Source organism: Morone saxatilis, unplaced genomic scaffold, assembly GCF_004916995.1.
Source record: "Morone saxatilis isolate NCDOM2014 unplaced genomic scaffold, NCSU_SB_2.0 Contig24, whole genome shotgun sequence".
Taxonomy (NCBI): domain Eukaryota; kingdom Metazoa; phylum Chordata; class Actinopteri; family Moronidae; genus Morone; species Morone saxatilis.
In genome coordinates this window covers 21,532,489-21,552,447 of record NW_023339807.1, presented here as the reverse complement: position 1 = coordinate 21,552,447, position 19,959 = coordinate 21,532,489, and the positions used below count along the sequence as shown (strand labels likewise).

The following is a 19,959-nucleotide window of genomic DNA, read 5'->3' as shown; positions in this document are numbered from 1 at the left end:
GGGTCGCCTTCCATGGAGGCCACCGCGTTGGACCACCATGTTTGTACAGTAGCCCAGAATGGACAAACCAAACACTGGCTCTCAGTAGGGCTGTTCATATATTTTGCGTCTCATGGCCACTGTAGCTTCTCCTTCACGCTTGGAAGAGAGGGAATTTGTAGTAATTGTTGCTAGATTTTTCTGCTTTGTTTGGGAAGTGTAAAATGGTGGTCCTATTAACTAAAGCACTTTGGAGGAAGGCTTAGATATAACTTAATGAGCCACTGCATTTTGTGTTTGGCATTCGCACAAACTTCAGCAGAGTCTTGAGATCAGAGTGAGTGCTCAACTTTAGTAGCAGATGTCTAAACGTTATATATATATTTTTTTTGGATTATATACAGCCTTTAAAACAGCAGGACAACTTATACAAATTGATTTGAGCATCTGTGTGGTGTAATCTGTCTTTATCTTGAGGATTTAACAAAAAAAGAAACAACGTATTTAACTTTTTAATTCCCTTCTGTCCAATAATATGACGACTGGAGTACATTTGACGGGTGAAATCTACAGCCAGTCACTGGTTTAACCTGGATTCATTTGCTCAGTCTGCATGTATTTCCTGAAAAGAGCAGGTGGTTCTAATATTTAGTATACTCAGTGGGAGTCCCCTGAGTTTCTGCTCTACCTCGGCTGGGAGCCACATGTGCGTCACTGGCGAGGCAGGCTTCCTAATAGAAATGAAAATCAAATTTAATTAAAAAACTCAACCCATCTTGTTCAGTGTAACTTCCCTTTGGTTTAATGGACTGTAACACCAAAGGTATATCTTGAATTTGTATTTTATTTTTTACAGCTGCAGCACTAAGTATGCAAAACAAACACAAAACAACTATTTGTAGTCTATTCTCCATATGAATATTTAATTCTTTGAAAATCAGATTAAAATGTAGTTTGCAGGTGGTGTCCACAACACACCGTGTGACTGTACTGATGACTGCTCCTCTTTCTTTGTCTAAAATCCCTTTTGTTTGCTGTAGTGGTGCTGATTGGAGATTCAGGTGTAGGGAAGAGTAACCTGCTGTCCCGCTTCACCCGGAATGAGTTCAACCTGGAGAGCAAGAGCACCATAGGGGTGGAGTTTGCCACGCGCAGTATCCAGGTAGAAGGCAAGACCGTCAAGGCTCAGATCTGGGACACAGCTGGACAGGAGCGATACCGTGCTATCACTTCTGCGTGAGTGCAATATACTGTAGTCCAGCACACACGCTGACACACACAAACACACACACACAGGTCCATATGCACTGGTTAAAACAAGCATATTGTTGATATAGATACATACTAGGCAAAGGAACTATAAAGTGCCTCTTTTGCTTCTTCGTGCATGAGCATTCTGCAGTTTTTTGTCAAAACTTACTCACAGTCACATGAAGTTTGGCTGCATCATGAAAGGCTTGGGTTGTAGTTTAAGGGTTATAAACATTGAGTCAGTGCCATGCTCCATCCATATATTGATTTAGAATAAATGAATTACTGCCTTATCATTACTAAGATACATAGAAAGAGATATTTAAAAGTGATTAAGGCTACAAAAAGTACCTTTTTGCCTTGAGGCAGGAAGTGTTTTGTTAATCACAGCTTCTTCCTCATTTCCTTAACTTCCTGTATGAACCTTTGTCACTGTTTTGAGTTCTACCTTGATACAGGAGCCAGCTCTAAGGCATTGGCATGTACTTTCTCATTGAGTTGGTCATGCTTTTTTAACTAAAAAAGTAACGTGAATAAATGTTCAGTTATATTATGAGCTTTGTCTGCAGGCAGATATGTTCAGGCTTTACTGTTTTATTTCTTGTCTCTCAGTTTCTACCATTGTTGTTGATGAGACGTCCTTGTTCTTCAGAGCTGGCCAAGCCCATGTGACACACCCACAAAGAATCCTGAAATCAACAGGCTGTGACAAGAAAAAGTTGCCTACTCCAATTAATATCCTATTCACCTCCTCTCATGTTGCGCAGGTACTACCGTGGAGCAGTTGGAGCTCTTCTGGTTTATGACATTGCCAAGCACCTGACATATGAAAATGCTGAGCGCTGGCTGAAGGAGCTGCAGGACCACGCTGACAGCAACATAGTCATCATGCTAGTGGGCAACAAAAGTGATCTACGCCACCTTAGGGCTGTGCCCACAGACGAGGCTAAGGCCTTTGCAGGTATTGTCACTGTGATGGCACTGTATGTGTGTGTGTTTGAACATATACAGTATCTAGCCGGTATAGGCCTGTGAGGCTCTAGGATTCTGTCTCATTAGATTATCGCCAGGTTAAAGCTTTGATAATGAGCAAAGATGGATCTCTAGCTGCTTTAATTAGGCCCCTTAAGTACTTTCTAACATATGTGTTTAGCAGACACTGGATTTAATCAATGCTTGTACAGTATAACAAGTTTCTTTTCAGTGTAGTTTGTACAGTTTATTTAAAACAGTCATTCCCACTAGGAACACCCATGTTAGAAATGTTTGCACTGTGATACTGTAAAGCATTTTACATGAATGTGTCCACCAAATATCATATGCCCTTGGCTTGAATGTGTTTAAGTACATGTAAGGAAGTACAGCAGTAGGTCAAAATAATTAATTCAACAATCAATCCAATTATTTCTGCCGTCTTTAAAGGCTTTGTGTCGGAGCAGGTGTATTTTATACAGTCAACCTTGCAGTTCATATAATTGTCAACCTTGTGTTAGAATGGTTGCACCTTGTGTTTACTCTTGACCTTGAGTTTGTTGGCCTGAGTCCTGAACAGTGTTGCACCTGCTTTGACTGGTAAATGACTCTTGATAGGACTGCGTCTAAGAAAGTCAAGTACACGACTACTGTTGATCCATATTAGTGTAAAGAATGAAGTTTTGTTGGCAGATAAATAACGTTCTTTTACTAGTTAGTGCTTTCTGTTGGTACTGATTTGTTTTTTTATATCACTGACCTTATTTATGATACCTGATTTACATAAAGGCCATGAGGTGGACACGTCCATGCAAAGTGTATTATAATGCTAAGTGTAGGGTTCTCTTCAAAGAACACAACAGAGGACCAGTTTGATGTCTCACTTACGCTACTGTGTGACTGAATTATATACCTCACCTATAATGGTAATGATTTTATACTACATTTTATTTTGAATCTCTTTTTATACTTGCAATTGGATTGTACTGTTTTTTCCGACCAATAGTCTAAAACTAAAAAACCTATTCAATTTACTATAATGTTAAGATTAAGAAAAGCAGCAAATTCATAATTCATAATAATTATCCCATTTAAAAAGCTGGAAAAGCATAAAGTGCTCTTCATTTTCACTTGAATATTGACTTAAACTATTTTAATCGACTACCAATCATTGCAGGAAGTAAAAGCACCAAATATTCACTGGTTACATCTTCACAAATGTGAAATGTCTCTTTGTTGGGTGTTTTTCTGTTGTTGGTCCAATTGAGTAAGCGTCAAACAGTTTTTGACTGTTTGATAGGAATTTGTTGTCGTCACAGATCAAATGATCAAACTAAATGTGGCTGAATTCCATTTAACTGCCTCACTTTCAGGGTCCTGGTATTTTTCTAGCTCACTGTCATGCTGTCATGACTTACTGGGACACATGAATTGATGAAGTCAGTTTTAATAGTAACATCTGGGCTTTTCCTACTATTACAAGTTAAAATATTTTCTCTAAAATGATTTTATTGAGTAAACAGTTAATTTATTATTTGAATATAATTCACAAGTTAATCATGCCTCAGTCTTTACAGTTAAATTAGTAGCATAACCTTTTAAAGTGGAGAATGTATGCCCCAGCAGACCATATTCTTTGCTTACAAAGATTTTCTTTATCAGAATGTAAACCATCATATTCGTTATTCTGTATTTGTGAGTAACATCATTGCATTTCATCAGATTGTGAGCCTACATTACTGAACAAACCAGTCAGCTGTCACACAACCCATTAAATTTTCTAGAATTACAAAGCAGATCACAGTGAGCAATCAAACAGGGTGCGTTTGAAATTACCACATTTCTGGGGAGACCCCTGGAGTGAGTCCATTATGCAAAGAAATCAATCCCAGTGCCAGTACAGTCCATATACCGTACAAATGTTAACTGAAAGTTTAAAATAATGTAGGCCTAAACATATTGTGGCATTATGTGTGTATGTGTTTTACAGAGAAGCATGGCTTGTCTTTCCTGGAGACATCAGCGTTAGACTCATCTAATGTGGAGCTGGCTTTCCAGACTATTCTCACAGGTGAGTTTCCCCATTTGTGTTTTTTTCTTGTCACTTTTTGTGTTTATATCAAATCAGAGAATGAAATTGCATTTTATCCTGAAAGGTACTAAAGTCTTAAGCTCACGAGCCGTCTAGTGATATGCTTTATATATATTACATATTGATTAGTCTGAAAATTATACATTTCCATCCAGACTTTAATGGTTTACATAACACCTATCATCTGCCACTAGATGGCAGCAAAATCCATCTTATGAGTTCTCCTTGCTCATCACTCATGTGCAGTCTGTGGCAAGAATACCACCTGAATGCGTTTTAAGGTCAAAAATATGGGTAATTGGCACACTAAAAGACCACTGAGCCAATCCACCACTTAGCCCATCAGCCAGCCCTGATGAGAGCCACTATCAAGATGGTCAGTCGCCAGCAAACCACTAGAAGTTTTTTTGTGTGTGTGTGGTCACAAATCCACTTCAACCATTGTAGCAGATCTGTTCAAGAAAGAAATACTGGTTCACCAATATGTTTCTCAAGTAAATATCTATGAGCAGTTTCCCCAGTAGGCATATAGCCACGTTAACAAGTGCATGTGATGTTGGAGATTTGTAACATGGAGAAAAAGCTATTGTTGTGACTGAGTCAACCCCTGGAGTGCCTAAAGGGACAATCCAACAGTGAGTGGTGCTTCCACTTCAATTGCTCCAGGGGCTATCATTCTGCAAGTATGTGCCACTTGCTGTTTGTATTCTGCTTCTGCTCCATGTTCAATTCCCAGACGCCTCTGCTTGAGCCGTTTGAGCCATTCTGCCCAAACCACAGCTTTATCAGTAATTTGTAATTCATAAAAACTTCAAACCAACAAGCCCCATTGAGCTAATGTTGCTAATTGGCTCATTAAGGGAGGAGAAGAGAGAAAGTTAGCAGTGCTTTCAAACGCCGGTAAGAACTGAGCTTCAGACCCAGTGGAGCAGAGAATACGTCATGTGTAGATATCAGCAGCAGACAAATCGTAGGTCAAAGAGTGTCATGCTGATGTATTACTGTCTATACAGTCGAAGCAGCTGGTGCTGTGTAGGGTCTGTACAATGAGTCATAGTTTCACCACCTGATGTGTCACGTCACAGTCAGTCAGGAGTCTTGTTTTGCTTTAGACCTTCTTGCTTCATAGGCAGTTTTTATTTCAGGGCTGTTTTGTTCCACATCTGGCTGTAGTTTAGAGTTAAAGCGGCAGTATGCAACATTAAGAGGGGTGTTTGCACTAGTCCTGCTCTCCTCCGTCAAGTTGATCCACTGACCATCCCAATGGCATTTAAGCCAAGGTTTAGGAAAATGGCATTCGGAAATGTATTGAAGTATTGAAGAGGCAAATGCTGATGACAAATAACTACAAAAAAAAATCCCCACTGACTACAATATGCAATACTGAAAAAAATGTAATGCATATTGTAGCATTGGGGAATGCCTAAAATGAGACTTGGTACTGCCACATGACATAACGATGCCAGTTTAGGATGGAAAGAATCCTTCACTGCTGCCAGGAGCCTGGATAGAACAGTTGTTGTTCAGTTTTGCCATGCTGTTTGTCCTTATCACAATATGCCCCACTGTTGGCTGGATTTATAGGCATCTACACATAACTCATTCCCTTTCACCCTTCTCTCCATCACAGCCATCTACAACATCGTGTCACAGAGGCAGATGTCAGGGCGAAGCGACTCAGACTTCTCACCAGCCTCCAACGTAGTGCCCATCACAGTTGAGCCCACCCAAAACTCAGCCAATAAGGGTGTCTGCTGCCAGAACAACTGAGACCTTACCACTGACCTCCTCCTTCACATCCAGGCAATTGGAGAAATAGCCCTCATAGACAGACACAGACAGGTGGACAGGCAAAATGGAGAGACGGGTAGAAATAACCATTTCACATAAGGACACTTGTTCAGGGGTTGATTCGTCTATTGTCTGGTTAAGAAAACGTAATGCAGTATAAAGAGGGGGACCAGTGAAGGATGGATAGGAAAGAGGTTTAGATAAACAGACAGGGGGGTGTCGTGAGGGAGGATTAGTATCAATGGAAAAGAAAACAGGTGAGATGCACCGTACCCAGTGCATTAAGCTATGAAAGAGGTACATCATCTGAACTGATTCACAATCTAATGAAAAATGTAACACATCCCTTTTGTATCTCATCATGATTTCTGTCTTTGCACACTGTCTCCTTTTGAAAGCTCTTTTTTACAAGCCAGTAAATGCTTTCCCTCAGTTTCCCACCACCAGGATATTGGGCAATAAAAATCCACATTTAAAAGACTGAACTGTCACCCCTCTGTCACCACTGTCATTCCCATTTTCCATAAATGTATAATATTTAGAAAATAATGTCCCTTACAATATTTATTGAACACTAGATTAAGTTTTTGTTTGTCCAAAGGGTTTGCAATTTAACGCTAGTTGGTTTAGATTTTCCACACTGATCGCTTCACAGCAAAGGGAGCTTGCTTTTTGATGCTTTTGTTTTTTCCCCACAATCATATCTCTATGTGAAGAAGCTTGTAAGGGCACCTACCCCCCACAAATGGAGGAGCAAGGGCTTCAAGTCATTTTTCTAAATCCACATGCTGGAATTTGGTCTAAGTTGGTTGGTTCAAGTTGTGTTCCACTAGGCCACTCAGAGCAATAACATCCCTCCCTAACAGTGACATGTAATTTCTTTTTGATTGCTTTTGATCTTTGTTTGTAAGGCTTTCCTGCTCTGTGCACACTTGGTACTCTACAGATGAGTCATGCTCTTGCAAGCTTTGCACAGCATTAACTCTAAATGAGATGGGATCGCTGCATCACTAGTGAATGGGTTAACAGCCTCACATGTCAGTGGGATAGAAGTATTGCTTATGACTGTTTCACCCCTGCCCTGAACCTTTGGGTGTAGTGGGAGAGGTTAGGGAATTGGTGTAAATGCATGGACAACCCTGTGCTGCTGCTGCCTGCTAGCTGGGATAGATAGATGGATGGATGGATAATGTTTCAGGGGATGAGGTAGTGAGGGCACTCAGCCCTGCCCTGCTCCTGTGGTCTCTGATGTACCCGAGATGGCTTGTTTTACTGTAAGTGAAATCCTCCACTGCCTGCTCACCTACTCCTTTCTGTCTCTCTCTACACTGTATGTAACTGGAACAGGACTCTGCCTTCTGGGATCTCCCTGAGGTCTGCCCTCGCTCTCACTTGTCTTTATTTCCTGTGGACGGGGCGGGGGTTGTATTCGGGAGCCAGGGTTGGGTTTGTTAGTATCTAATAGTTTAATAGATGAGGAAAAGGAGAAAGGATGGTAGTGTTAGGAGGGGCTTAATTAAATCCAAAGGTTATGCACACAGATGGTGTTTATCCTGGTGATGTGTTTCCACATCAACACTGACTGTTGACTTCACAGGTCTTAAATTGGGTGGTGTAGGTTAGGGCTTTTTAACATTTATTCTAATATATGTATATTTGGACTGCATATGTATAAATAAATCTCATTTGTTATAGCCTGCCTCTTCTCATGTCTCTTTCACAATGGCGGTAAGTAGCTGACTTCTTCTTCATTGGTGAATCTGGTTGAAAGCGTGATCATAGAATACTGATATTGCTGCATTATATTATTTAATTCTGAATGTCTACCAACTTAACACAAGATATTAGCCGTTCCTTTGATCCTTGGTATTCAAATATGAATAGTCATCATCATCAAATTATCAATTAAGGCATAAAAACTCCCCCAAACAAAAAAAGACAACTGTTTTCAATTGGAGATCATTTCATTTTTGTTTTATTAGAAACATTTACAATACATCTTGAATCTTGGAAAAATAACAAAGAACCAGAACTAACATGGCGCAGATACAATAATAATAATAAAAATGTCTCCAAAAAATGTAATTCACAAAAAAACATGTGCTATAACAAATAAACCTGCAATATCACATGCCTTGTAAGGGCATGGCATACTGTAACAGAGTTCAAAGACTTCTTTTTTTTCTTTTTTTTTTTTTCCATCCATCAAAGTTGACGGTCAGCCACAGAGAGCCACATTGGTAACCCTCTTTCACTGTTCACAGAGAAACCAGAAACTAACGCCAGGTGATGCTGGCCCAAAAACTAATGCACTACGACCACTATTAGACCGGTATGAAACACCTCTACTGTGCTGGAAAAATTGGAAACGCTACCAAAGACAAACTGTCAGACTGTATTGGCCTCTTTGGAAAAGGTTGCGAGTTTCACCAGCGAGTGCCACTTCAGACCCCGTCCTTTACATGCAGCAGAAAATGTGCCATTGTAGTGTTTTCGTCAAGTTTTTTTTTTTTAATCCGTATCAACTCTTACACAAACGAAGAACTTCAAGTTAATCAATATGAGGTGCAAACAGTCTTTCATCACTAACAGGTAACTGAGAATACAAAATCCGACTTTGATGTGGGGACTGAAATGGTCTCTTTGCCTGGCTCCAAACTCATGTCAACTTTCCAGTTTCCAAAGAGACTCCAACTATGAAAATCTACAGAGGAGAAACAGCCCAGGTGCACTGATGTCAAAGGACAACACAGGACCTGCACCATTTCTCCTGTCTAAGTGACCATACAACATACATGCAAACTAGTACGGTAATGAATCTGTTGTGTGTATATGTGTGCATCTAGTTACATAGATCTACTACACAGTGCGCTGTTGTCCTCTCCGAGATGCCTCCGCTCAATTTGCACACTTCACCTAATTAACACATTAGGGAAAGTCTCTCATGAAGGCTGTCTTTAAGCTGATTATGCTCCGTCGCTAGTGATCACAAACTGTCTGAGTAGTAGATGTAGAAAATGTATGAATGAAAGTGTGTACAAGTTATGTGTGGCCCTTTTGGCGAGAGGGTCACAGCTGCCTCATTCATTCCAAGCGTTGCAGTCGTAACATGTTTTATACGTTTTGATAAGTAAAAGCGAGTTTAGATTACAGAGGAAATGAGTTATGTGTTTCAGTCAGTAACATGGGGTTAGTTGAAGGGGAGAAAGGGGTTACAGCAAGCAGCACTGCACAAAGAATGCTGATGCAGGAAAAATATATAATTGAGGCACAAAATTGATGCTCTGTGACTAAAATATCTCCAAATTCTAAAAAATATTATATTATTTTCTGTAATTATTCCATTGTGAATGCACCGATGTTGAAGTAGTGCATGTCTGAAGTTAAAATTTAAGCTATGGGGAACTCTCGTTCCATTTACTTCATTTACCATGAAGTACGTGGAAAAGACGAGCGTCCATAACTTTCATAAATAAAACTTCTAAACTTCTTTTCTCATTTTACTTATTAGTAGAAACTGACTTCCCTGTGTTTAGAAATATATTAACTTCTTGTAATTTTAATTAAAAAACAAAATGTCTTGAGGTTACTCATAAATATGTTGCTTCATTTTTTTTTTTTACTTTTCATAAATAACATCCAGATACTGACTTCTTTTTTTTCCTCTGCTTTCTATGAAATAATAACCCATGTTAGCAAAATAGATTTGAGAAATTGTAATATGTTTTTTTTTATTCATTTTAAGTTACTTTCTATAAATGTATGTGGAAGAACTCAAATATAGTCTACGTTGAAAACCTGTCGCAAATCCTTTCCAAAAAACAAACAAAAACTTAAAGCTCACTTGTAAATTGACAAAACAATAAGCAAAAGGAGTGCATTGAGTTGAGTGGTCTTTTTTTTTTCTTTTTTTTTTTTACATTCAAATGCATTACTTGCTCAATGTGTGATTTAGACAGGTTGGTACAATTGCTTAAGTGCATCCATTGAAAATAAGGATTTCCTATCACTCCTTAAAAGGGATTCTACATAAATGCATAAAGACCTTTTCATATCAAGAGAAGAAAAACATCAACAGTTTCTACCATTACTATAATAGTAAGCTTAATACAATATTGTAAATAATACTAACAAGAACTTAATGAATCAAATGTCACTGAGTCACCCCACCCCTTTGTTGCACCACTGAATTAAAAAGTATTTCATACTGGGTGAGTTGGACAAATGAAACTTACACCTTAGCATATTCTTAAGAATCATAATTAAACTTTATGTATCAATTAGTTAAACTACACGGTAAATATATGATTTTAAACCGATGTTCACTTTAAAGTCTTAAAGCTTTTTATACACTTTAGGTATCAGGCTGATGAATTCATTATGCGATCTTAACTTTTTTCTGATAAATCTTACCTACTTTACTAACATGCAGTTAAACTTAAGGATACAGTTAATGGCTCTCTAAACGATATTAACTAAAAACAGTGTTTTGTTGTTCACTATTACACTGTCACCTTGTTTACACCTAAACGTAATCCATTACAGTTTACTACTCTGAGGGTCTTAAAAAATTAGGAATTCAGCCTGAATTTTCACTGACTTGTCATTGTCCACACAATTCCTTGTCTGTCTATTTTTTTTTTTTTATTACTTGGGCAGTCCCGTTTTATCTCAACTTCTTAACATCGGTCAATTTACAGAAAGATTAAGACATTCCCTGGACTGTTTTTCTCCCAACAACCTAACCAGGACAATAGAAAACTACTCAAAGGACTGTGTAAGTGCCAGGATGTGCTTTAAGCTGATCTCTTTGGGGAGAAGTAAGTCTGTTACCGGCGCCTCTGTAGTATTAAACTAATCTTACAACACTGAAACATGATATGCCTTCATTTCACAGATATCGATTGAGTGGCCTCTAAGACTTTTGGGTAAACAGAGTAATTCTAGCTATGAGATTATTTCTTAATAATCCTGATTCAATAAACTCTAAACCAAGCTGATTTTGATGCTAAAATAAGTTAACTCAAGTGATAAGTTAGTTCATGTTCTCTTCTTGTATTTTGTTCTTTGGCTATGTCTGACCTTTTTCTTTCAAAAACAATAAGAGATGAAAAAGTAGGTGCACGTATCAAATAGAGCCATGAAATCAGAAACTTATTATTACTATGTAAACAGAAATCATCTTAAGATATGCTACAAGTAACACGTCTGCCCCTGTATGTAATTTAACAAAGAATAACGAGTGTAAAGAATCAAAGATTGACAACATGACTGCAGAAAGAGAGTGACTGGTACAGTACATCATATCATGTTGTCCTACCCTCTCCTTCTCACTGCTGTGTGTACGTTCTAGACCAAAGCCTTCGAGACATCAGTCTGTCATAGTAAAGTCACCAGCTCCTGCTTTTTAACAAGCAGGACAGACTCCAGTGCTTATGCTCTGGTCTTGCTGTTTGTTTACACTTCAGGGATCACTTTTACAGCGCAATGAGATTTCCTCTTAAGTCACAGAAATTGCAGTTTCATCTTTTCAGTGCTACTCAGGAGAAGGAATCCTTAAGTTTGTCTTGACCCACCCTGTGATCTGATTGATATTCAAAAGTAAAAAAATAAAATAACAATAAAAAAATTAAATGACTAAGACCCTGATGAACACAACAAGAACAATTACTTATCCTGAAACGGTTACTAATTAATTATATCTCTGTTTCAACTGGCATGAATCCATAATGAATTTTAAGCAGATATGAGAGAAAAATGCAACGGTATTATCCTAATAGTGAAGGTCAATTTCTGAATAGAATATTATTTAAAGAACTGACTAAGCAGGCTCCTTTGTTTATTGTCCCAGTATAGTCATATTATTGCTTTTCATCCTAATATACATAGAAACTGATTTATTCATTTGGGCTTAGGTTATTACACATACTATTCATTTGAGTTTTTATTTGAGATTGGATTTATACATCAGCGGCTTTATAAAGGATATTCATTATTACAGCTTATAGTAGTGTCTGGTTAATTTCTTATCTATATATTTGGATGAAATACTAAGTTAATCAGTTTAAATAATATTTCTTAAATGTATGGATCTATCTAATATACTATTATAGTCAAAAGGATGATGGGGCGCATATATAAAAGATTTACTCTCCCTAAAACTCAGAAACATTTTGAATTCCATATGCTAAAACATTGACAATGACACCTTCAGTTTGTAAAAATAATCAAAACCTCACTTCAAGCGGGGCCTTTGTCTGGATGTTCATAACCGATACACATACTGTATTTACATAGATGCTCAGAGTGCTTTCCAATAAAGTACAATACTCATTAACTTATACAGCGTCTAAATAGGGAGATTCTCAAATAAGCCCTCTCTTCATTAAACCAGTGCAAAACTCAACCAAGTCATCAGCATTGACTAAATGGATGAGAGGTCTCCCAAATTACAACTAGTACTACTTTAGTATTAAGAACAAGAACCACCATAATACAAAAAAATGATAGGGAATCCTTATGTGCATGTCTTTCAAATTCTATGAAATGTATTTCACCATCAGCGGTCGGTTTGGTATTAATCAAATGCGCATGTTTTGTAATAAGGTGCTCTACTTTATATTTTAAGAAAAGTGTTTAAGAGCCTAATTTCCTGAATCCCTCTAATCCCCACCCAAGCAGTTTGATTCACATTCTTTTCTCCAAAAATAAAGTATTTTAAAAGTCGTTTTATGGGGCGGTACTATCAAAGGCCAAAGTTGCTACTTTGTATGCCAAAGTAATGGCGTTATTTTAGTAAAAAATATTAAGGCAGAAAACAAAATAACAAAAATACTACGTTCAAAGAACAGTGTCGTACTGCCTTGAATTTGACATTGAAAGCTTAAGCCAAACCACTGTGCAATTTCTCCATCCATAAAATCATTACTATTCTTTCTTTCTACATCAGATAGATTTCAGGGTACTTTTTGCAAGTACAGTGCTTTCCCTGCAGTCCACAGGCGAGTGGTCTGCTCTAAATGTTTATTTATTTATTGTTTTAAAAGGAGGGGCCTTTGTGTCCAAGAAGACACAATCTGTAACTGTTCCTTTTTGAGACAGAAGCCGAGTTGAATTGTTCTCTAGCACAACGCGAGAGAGGCCTGCTGAATCACCGGTGTTCCCCGTCACCACTACTGGCCCACATGTGACAACAACTCAAAATACGCTGCAAGACTTGAGTGATCAATAAAACTGCTACAAGGTTTAATATTTTTGGAGCATACTTGTCTCTTTCTCCAGCCAAAATGACCCCCCCTCCCTCCCCTCCCTATCATTCAACAGCTTTAATCCCTACCCCCATCCGCTCTCCTCTAGCCCTCTGAAATCCCCAGGCTGGGGCTAAGGCAGACGCAGAGGGTGTGTAATTTGATTCAGCATGAGTGCTGGTTAAATGGGGCGTTTCCTCTGCTTTCCTGTCTCAATTAGCATTGTCTGATTTCATTCTGGAAGCTCAAAGGCGGGGGGGGGGGCTGCCATTGGCTGAAGCCCGGGTGTCCATAGTGGAAGGGGCAGCTGCAGGATGTCCCCATACAGTAGCGAGCTGACACGATCTGCACTGGCGCTGTCACACAAACAGGACCCCATACAAATTTCAGGGTGGTGCTGGTGCAGTTGGGGAGTGGAGTGGGTTGGGGTGGGGGGGTGGGGGAGTTAATGCTGCACTCCCGTGCGATAGGATCACGCAATCTTTCTTTGTAGGTAAGCACGTACATTTTCATCATTTGCAAAGGGTATAAAGGAAATTGTGTGACATTAACGCTGAAAACAGGTAACTGGTATATCGCCTGATAACTGTAGATAATTTATTTTGCTGCTAAGCCTCCCCTCATTTCACAGGCACTGCCAAATTCAGCTAGTGTCTTTCAAATTTTGTGTGTGTGTGTGTGTGTGTTTTGGGACAAAAGAGGCCCCCTCTCCCCAGTAGGGATAGCTCAGAGCAGCAGAAAAGAAGAGGAAAAGGGGGAGGAAGGGGCAAGAGGGAGTGGAAGGAGGGGGTCCTATTCGCCCAGCTGCATCCAGACCGTCCAGCCCCCTCTCTGTGCCTGTAACAGTGGGGTGGGGCTCGCTGCGGGACCCTGTCCTACCCCTCATACAGTTCCAGAGTCCCCACACGGTCCGCACCTGGACCAACCCATTTGCCTAATTATCAATGAGTAGATCCAGGCCGTGTCCGAGCACTCTGCAGCCCACGCCGCTACCGGGCCCAGACAATACGCCCCACTCAGCGAGGCCTTCGAAAGCAAGCGATCGAACTGTAAGCAGGGGGAGACATAAAAGCCAAAGAAAAGAGAGAAAGAAAGGGGGCTAGGCGAGACCTCCAACTTGGGGTCACAGCCACAGTGTGCCATGAAACACCTGCTCCTGTACAGCTTTGCTAATTACAGGGGAGACAGCTGGCCCCTCAGAGCTCACACATAATGCTGTTAGAATTGGGGACGTGGAGTAAGGATTACTGATTTGGGGCTCTGCATTTTACAGTGTCAACTATTTTAATCTGAGTCTGCTGCTGATTCAGGAAACATTTTACAGTTTTACTCGGCTTCTGTCCACATACTAATTCTCCTCTTTATTTACAGTGCACACCTCAGAGAAATGCTTGTTGACTAGAGCTCTTGCTGTGTCCTATATCGTTCAGCGACTGTGGCCAAATGACCACACAAGACAATAAAGCGCGGTTAAGGTGGCTTTGAAACAAGTCCATTGGGGAGACAGATATCGAGAACTAGCCAACTGGATGAATTCCAAGGCTTTCGGCCTCACAAATTAAATCAGTGCTTTAAGCCAACCGAGGAACCACATGCTTTTCAAGTGCCACGAGGAGCAAGCTTTACTGAATCTTTTCAACAAACTGCAGTGACCAAAGTGTAATCAATGGCTACTGAAAAGAAAATTTTACTGATACTTTATACAACTTTTATCTATCTCTGTGAATAATCACACCAATAAAATGTAACCAATTGCTATAGATAAATGTTGTAATGTCCTATCCCTTGTTAGGATTAATCTGGTTTATAAGACTTTAAGGTATAAGAATGAAATATGGGGGTGTCTTTTGTTTTCCTGTAAAGATTACATGGCTTTGACCGGAACCAATCTATTCACATTTTCATTTTGCTAAAATTAATATCTATTTTGGACCTATTATATCAAACCACAATCACAGTAAAACTGAAAAGACTGAATTCACCTTCACATCAGTTCCCAAAATTTCAAGGTATGATTGAAAATCCTATTTTAGACAAAGATGATTGTAAGGTGCAATGAAAATTCTGTTTTATTTCCTTCTAATAACAACATTGACTTTCTAGGTCAGTCAGGTGCAGATTGGGTACCTCAACAATCATCTTCCTTCCATATAAACCCACTTCATGGTAAAATAAAAATTTGAATAATAAAATGTTCACATTACTGTCTAACTCTGCCTACACTGTGATTCATGAATGAAAAACAGCAGCAGTCAAAAAACTGAAAATGCAAGGTACTATACTTCTCTTATAAACAAAACTTTTATAAAATATATATGCATATATATATATAAAAGAAAAACTTAAAAATATTTCTTATACTTTTTAGTAAAGCAAGCAGTGCCTTCTAAAATATCTGCTTGGATGTCTTTAAATTTTCTGAAAAACAAAAATGTGTATTATAATAATAATCATAATAACAGTAAATAATTATTGAACAAACACTGACAAAACTAATGATAAAAACTGATGTGGTTCCTTAGGAGAATATTCGGATGGCCTGTGTGACCTGGGTGTGGCACACTGGGCACTCCGGGTGGTTGAGCTCACAGATTCGGATGGCACACTCCATGCAGAAGAGGTTATGGCCACAGGGCACCAAGGCAGCCGTCACTTTGCTTTCAAAGCAGGTCATGCAGTCCCGCACAGTGGCCGGTGGCGAGTCCGGCACTGGCAGACGGCCTGGGAAACCCTCGCCGGCTGAGGTGGGCTCGCTGTGGGCGCGGCGGGCCTGGGCATGAGGTGAGCCGGATACGGGCACAATGCTGGTGACTGAAGAGTTGTTGGTGCTTCCACCTCCGCAGGGCTCTGGTAAGCCAGGGGAGAGTCTGGTCAGGGGGAGTGGGAGGCCTCCAAAGCTCTTGGAACGCTGCTGGGCGTAGAAGGCCACCTGTTTGGGGTAGTCAGGGTCGCCCCAGCTCTGGGTACCCTCTGATCCAAAATAAGAGCACGGCTTCTCTCCAGAGCTGGAGAAGTTGCTCTTGTTGTAGATTCCCCCTCCCTCACTTCCTCCTCCCCCTCCCCCTCCAACCATGGCATCTGAGAAGTTCTGGCGGTAGCTGCTGGTGAGAGGCTTGCGCTGGCCCCCCTGCAGCCCCCACACCTGCTGTAGCCGGCTCTCCAGACCACCGCTGCTGCCCGCTGGGCTGCTTCCACCATTCGGCCCCAGACAGTCGTTCTCGTTATTGTGGTCGTGCAGGCCTCCTGTTCGGAAGGCGATGTGTGCTTCAATCTCCTCGCGGGCCCGCTCGGCGTTGCTCGGTGACCCTGTGATTTCAAAGACAGGGTCGCGGTCTCGACTGGGAGTGACGATGTAAGTACAGGTCTGCTGCTGGATGCGTTTGATGGTGGATCCTTTAGGCCCCACTACCAGCCCCACAACACGGTATGGCACTCTCACCTGAATGGTGGTCTGACCTGGCAAAGGTGTGGGCGGGGAGCCGCTAAAGGACACTCCCAGCTTGTTGCGGGATGCCCGGAGCATGGAGAAGTGCTCTGCAGCAGAGATGATTTCACGGCGGGCCAGTGCAACATCCTCCTTCCGGCCAGTGATTAAGAACACAGGCTCCTCTCCTCTAACGGGGGTTTTGATGTAGGTGTTGGTCTTGGCCCTCAGGGCTTTGATCTTGCAACCTGCAGAGACACCAAAATACATTTTAAAATAAGTAAATAGGATACATCGGTTAAATTTTGTGACTCACAGATCAAGTGAAACAGTTACAAGTGAGAACACACTTTGCTATCAACCTGAGCTCACAAAGATATCTCCTTAGTTCACTGTAAATTCAGATTTGTTCACTGGTTATGATAGTTTCATTTAATATGATGCGGGTTTTTACTGGCCAGGGAGTAATTATCATGATTTATGAGGTTTCAAGCACCTAAGCATTAGTGTACTTCTCTAGTGTACTTATTTTTTAGCTCTAAATCAAACAAACAAATTACTAAGAGATACATGGATGATGCAGAGGCACTGGTCAGCGTAGACTTGAGTGTTTTGGAGGGTTCTAAGAGCAAATGCAATATATTTGTCTTATGCTGGTGAGCAATCGCTTTCCGACCTCTCCTTGAACTTAGGAGACAATACAGTCAATCCACATGTGCTTTGTTTTTTGGCCTTTTATTGGTCTGTATCTGCCCTGTTTCTGATCAGTGCGCAATAGTTTACTCTATTAAGTGCTTTTAAGGCAGAGTCTTAATGTGAGAGAGTGCAGGTTGATGTTATTTCATGACAAATGACTTGCCATTGTAATGGGACAGAACAGGACATGGAGTAAATCAGTAATTATTTCAGAGGATTGTCAGGTGCATTTGAGGTCAAGAGGAACATGCTAACAAAAGGCGTAGCAATTCTGTTCCTATTACACCCCATGAAGAATGCATCAAGTCGTTTTCATTCAGAAACTTTGGCAGCTTCCTCATTAATACATTCACGTTTATTGACGACCTAAACATGCCTTTCCCGTTTCGACCGTGTCTTAAAGAGGCCGGGGCATCTCTTTGGACAAGCAAGAATTATCAGGCACCTATGTCTTCCTTTTGAACAAATCTCACCAGACTCCAAGTGCTTCACATCACACAGCACATCATTGCATTACCTATCTGAAAATCACAGCAGCAGCAGGTATCAGAATACCTTATGATGAAGAGGAATGTAACTCTAATGCTACTAAATAGGCCTACTTTGTTCAGGAACACTTACTTCTCAGGGACCCGTGGTGCGGACAGAAGGACAGTGATGCTCTAAAGGTTTAGTATTGCTCATACCCAAAATGTGAAAATGCCCTTTGTGGCCATTGCCTGGTATGAAGCTAATAGACCTGTTCATGCCACGCGGGATTAAAGAGCAATTGCCAAATTCCTTTTCTCGAACTACATTGTACCTTTTAATTAGTCCAAATTAATGTCTCAATTAAATAATTATCTGTAAACAAAATAGGCAAAGATTAATTACTTGCAACCAGAAATTGAGGTCACTGGTGACAATTTTATTTTCAACTGTGGTGTAAGAGGTGCCTGTGATTCAAAACAAAGCCACCCTTGATCTGAAGTGCTCCAGGGGAAGGTACAAGAGCATCCTCGGGAATCAATGCCTGTGACTCCGACAGGAGAAAACAATCATATCCAACCCTTTCTTCATGACAGGATGCTCCGTTTGCCAGATTCGCCAGGCGGGCTGTGATGCATGGTGCTGAGAAGAAGGGGGTGTGTATGTAGTGCCAACTAACGAAGGGCCTGAATCAAAAGCAGCTCGACTCAAATCCCCCCAAATCAGCACTTCTTCTCGGTCAAGGCAAAAGGGTCCTCTCCTTGCACTTGTGCTCACTGGATCCACCCTCCGGCTGTCTTCGGTTACCCCATTAAAATTCAAAACTTACACTTCAGAGTAAAGAACAGGAGCCGCAATGGGAGACAAGGGGGCACTTAGCAGCACAAAGTAAATCCACATTACCACAGCAGCGGAGCAAGAAAAGAGAGTGTTGGTAAAAGAAGCCATCCCAACTCCTCTGAACCCCCTTTGACATTATTCGCGACCTGTTTGTTTTTGTTGCACGATCAGGATTTGCTAATGGTACCTTACCCACCCTGCAGTCTTTGTACTTCTCTCAGTCCAACCGCCTATTACTCCCTCTCCTGACAGACAACCATGTGGTATTGAGAGTGTGCAGTGAAGTGGGGCGCATGAGGAGCCCCTTGTGTTGAGCTCCAAGGCGTGACTCCCATTCAGCTTTTAGATGCTATACTGCCCTTCCGTTCCCCGTCCTTGTTTTTTCTGCCCCTCTCACCCATGGGTCCATCACAACAGTTAACAATGGGTGCAGCCACACAAACACCACCACCAAGCAGAAGAAAGAAGACCAAAAAAATCGACTTCTGGGTCCCCTGCTTCAAAAGCAACTTAGGTTCAAGCCTGGTTGTACACAAATATGGAACTTGGATAGAGCAAAAAAAAAAATCACCTGACAACAGCTTTACTACAAATAAGCACAAACAACTGAATATTCTGTTTTTAAAAAGGATTCCCACCTCCTGGTGCAACTTCTCGCTGAGTCACCCTTTAAGGCCATCCCGTGTGCCAAGCAGAAACACTGTCTTAATGCGCCCCTCCCCTCATCCCCCGACTTTCACACCTTTGTTTGACAGCTGCTGTCATTCAACTTCAGGTCTTTGTTCAATAAAAAAACCTCCAACTGCAAAGGAAAATGGGGCAGAACCTGCAATGTGTCTGGAATTGAACTTTCCAACTCCCTCGTTTGAAAAAAAACAAGTGGACCACGCTCGCTCTATTGTCCAATTGTGTCACTGGGGCAGTGCGCAACATAAACAACGAGCTGAATACATTTGGAAAGAGGCACAACATCTTCCACCATTGAGACCAAACGTGTAAATTCTGGCCATTTTCCTATCAACCATTTAAAAGTGAAAGACATTCCTCTCCTCGCCTGCTGCACGTTGCCTTTTTTGAACAGTCTGGCGCGTCTCAGACGACAAAGGAAGCAAGTGCTCTCCGTGCTCCAGTGTGTGTCTGTGCGCTGACATTGATGGCGTGGATGTAGAATAATTCGCCCAGTAGGGAAGGGGGGGGGG

The 19,959-nt window shown here is 40.8% G+C and overlaps 2 protein-coding genes across 2 annotated transcripts in view; one reads left to right on the top strand and one right to left on the bottom strand.

Moving 5' to 3' along the window:
- Window positions 1-976: 976 nt before the first annotated feature.
- On the top strand, window positions 977-7,779 carry rab11al (RAB11a, member RAS oncogene family, like; the record flags this gene model as incomplete). Its single annotated transcript, XM_035672265.1, has 4 exons — window positions 977-1,215; window positions 1,998-2,191; window positions 4,193-4,273; window positions 5,925-7,779. Coding segments are annotated over 4 exons (654 nt in total), but the record flags the coding sequence as incomplete, so codon positions are not given.
- Window positions 7,780-8,583: 804 nt separating this feature from the next.
- mex3a (mex-3 RNA binding family member A) overlaps window positions 8,584-19,959 on the bottom strand; it is a 12,233-nt gene continuing 857 nt past the window's right edge. Inside the window, exon 2 of the mRNA XM_035671790.1 lies at window positions 8,584-17,004. Within this exon, the coding sequence (XP_035527683.1) occupies window positions 15,851-17,004 (1,154 nt within the window). The 3' untranslated portion in view covers window positions 8,584-15,850. The remainder of the gene's footprint in view (window positions 17,005-19,959) is intronic.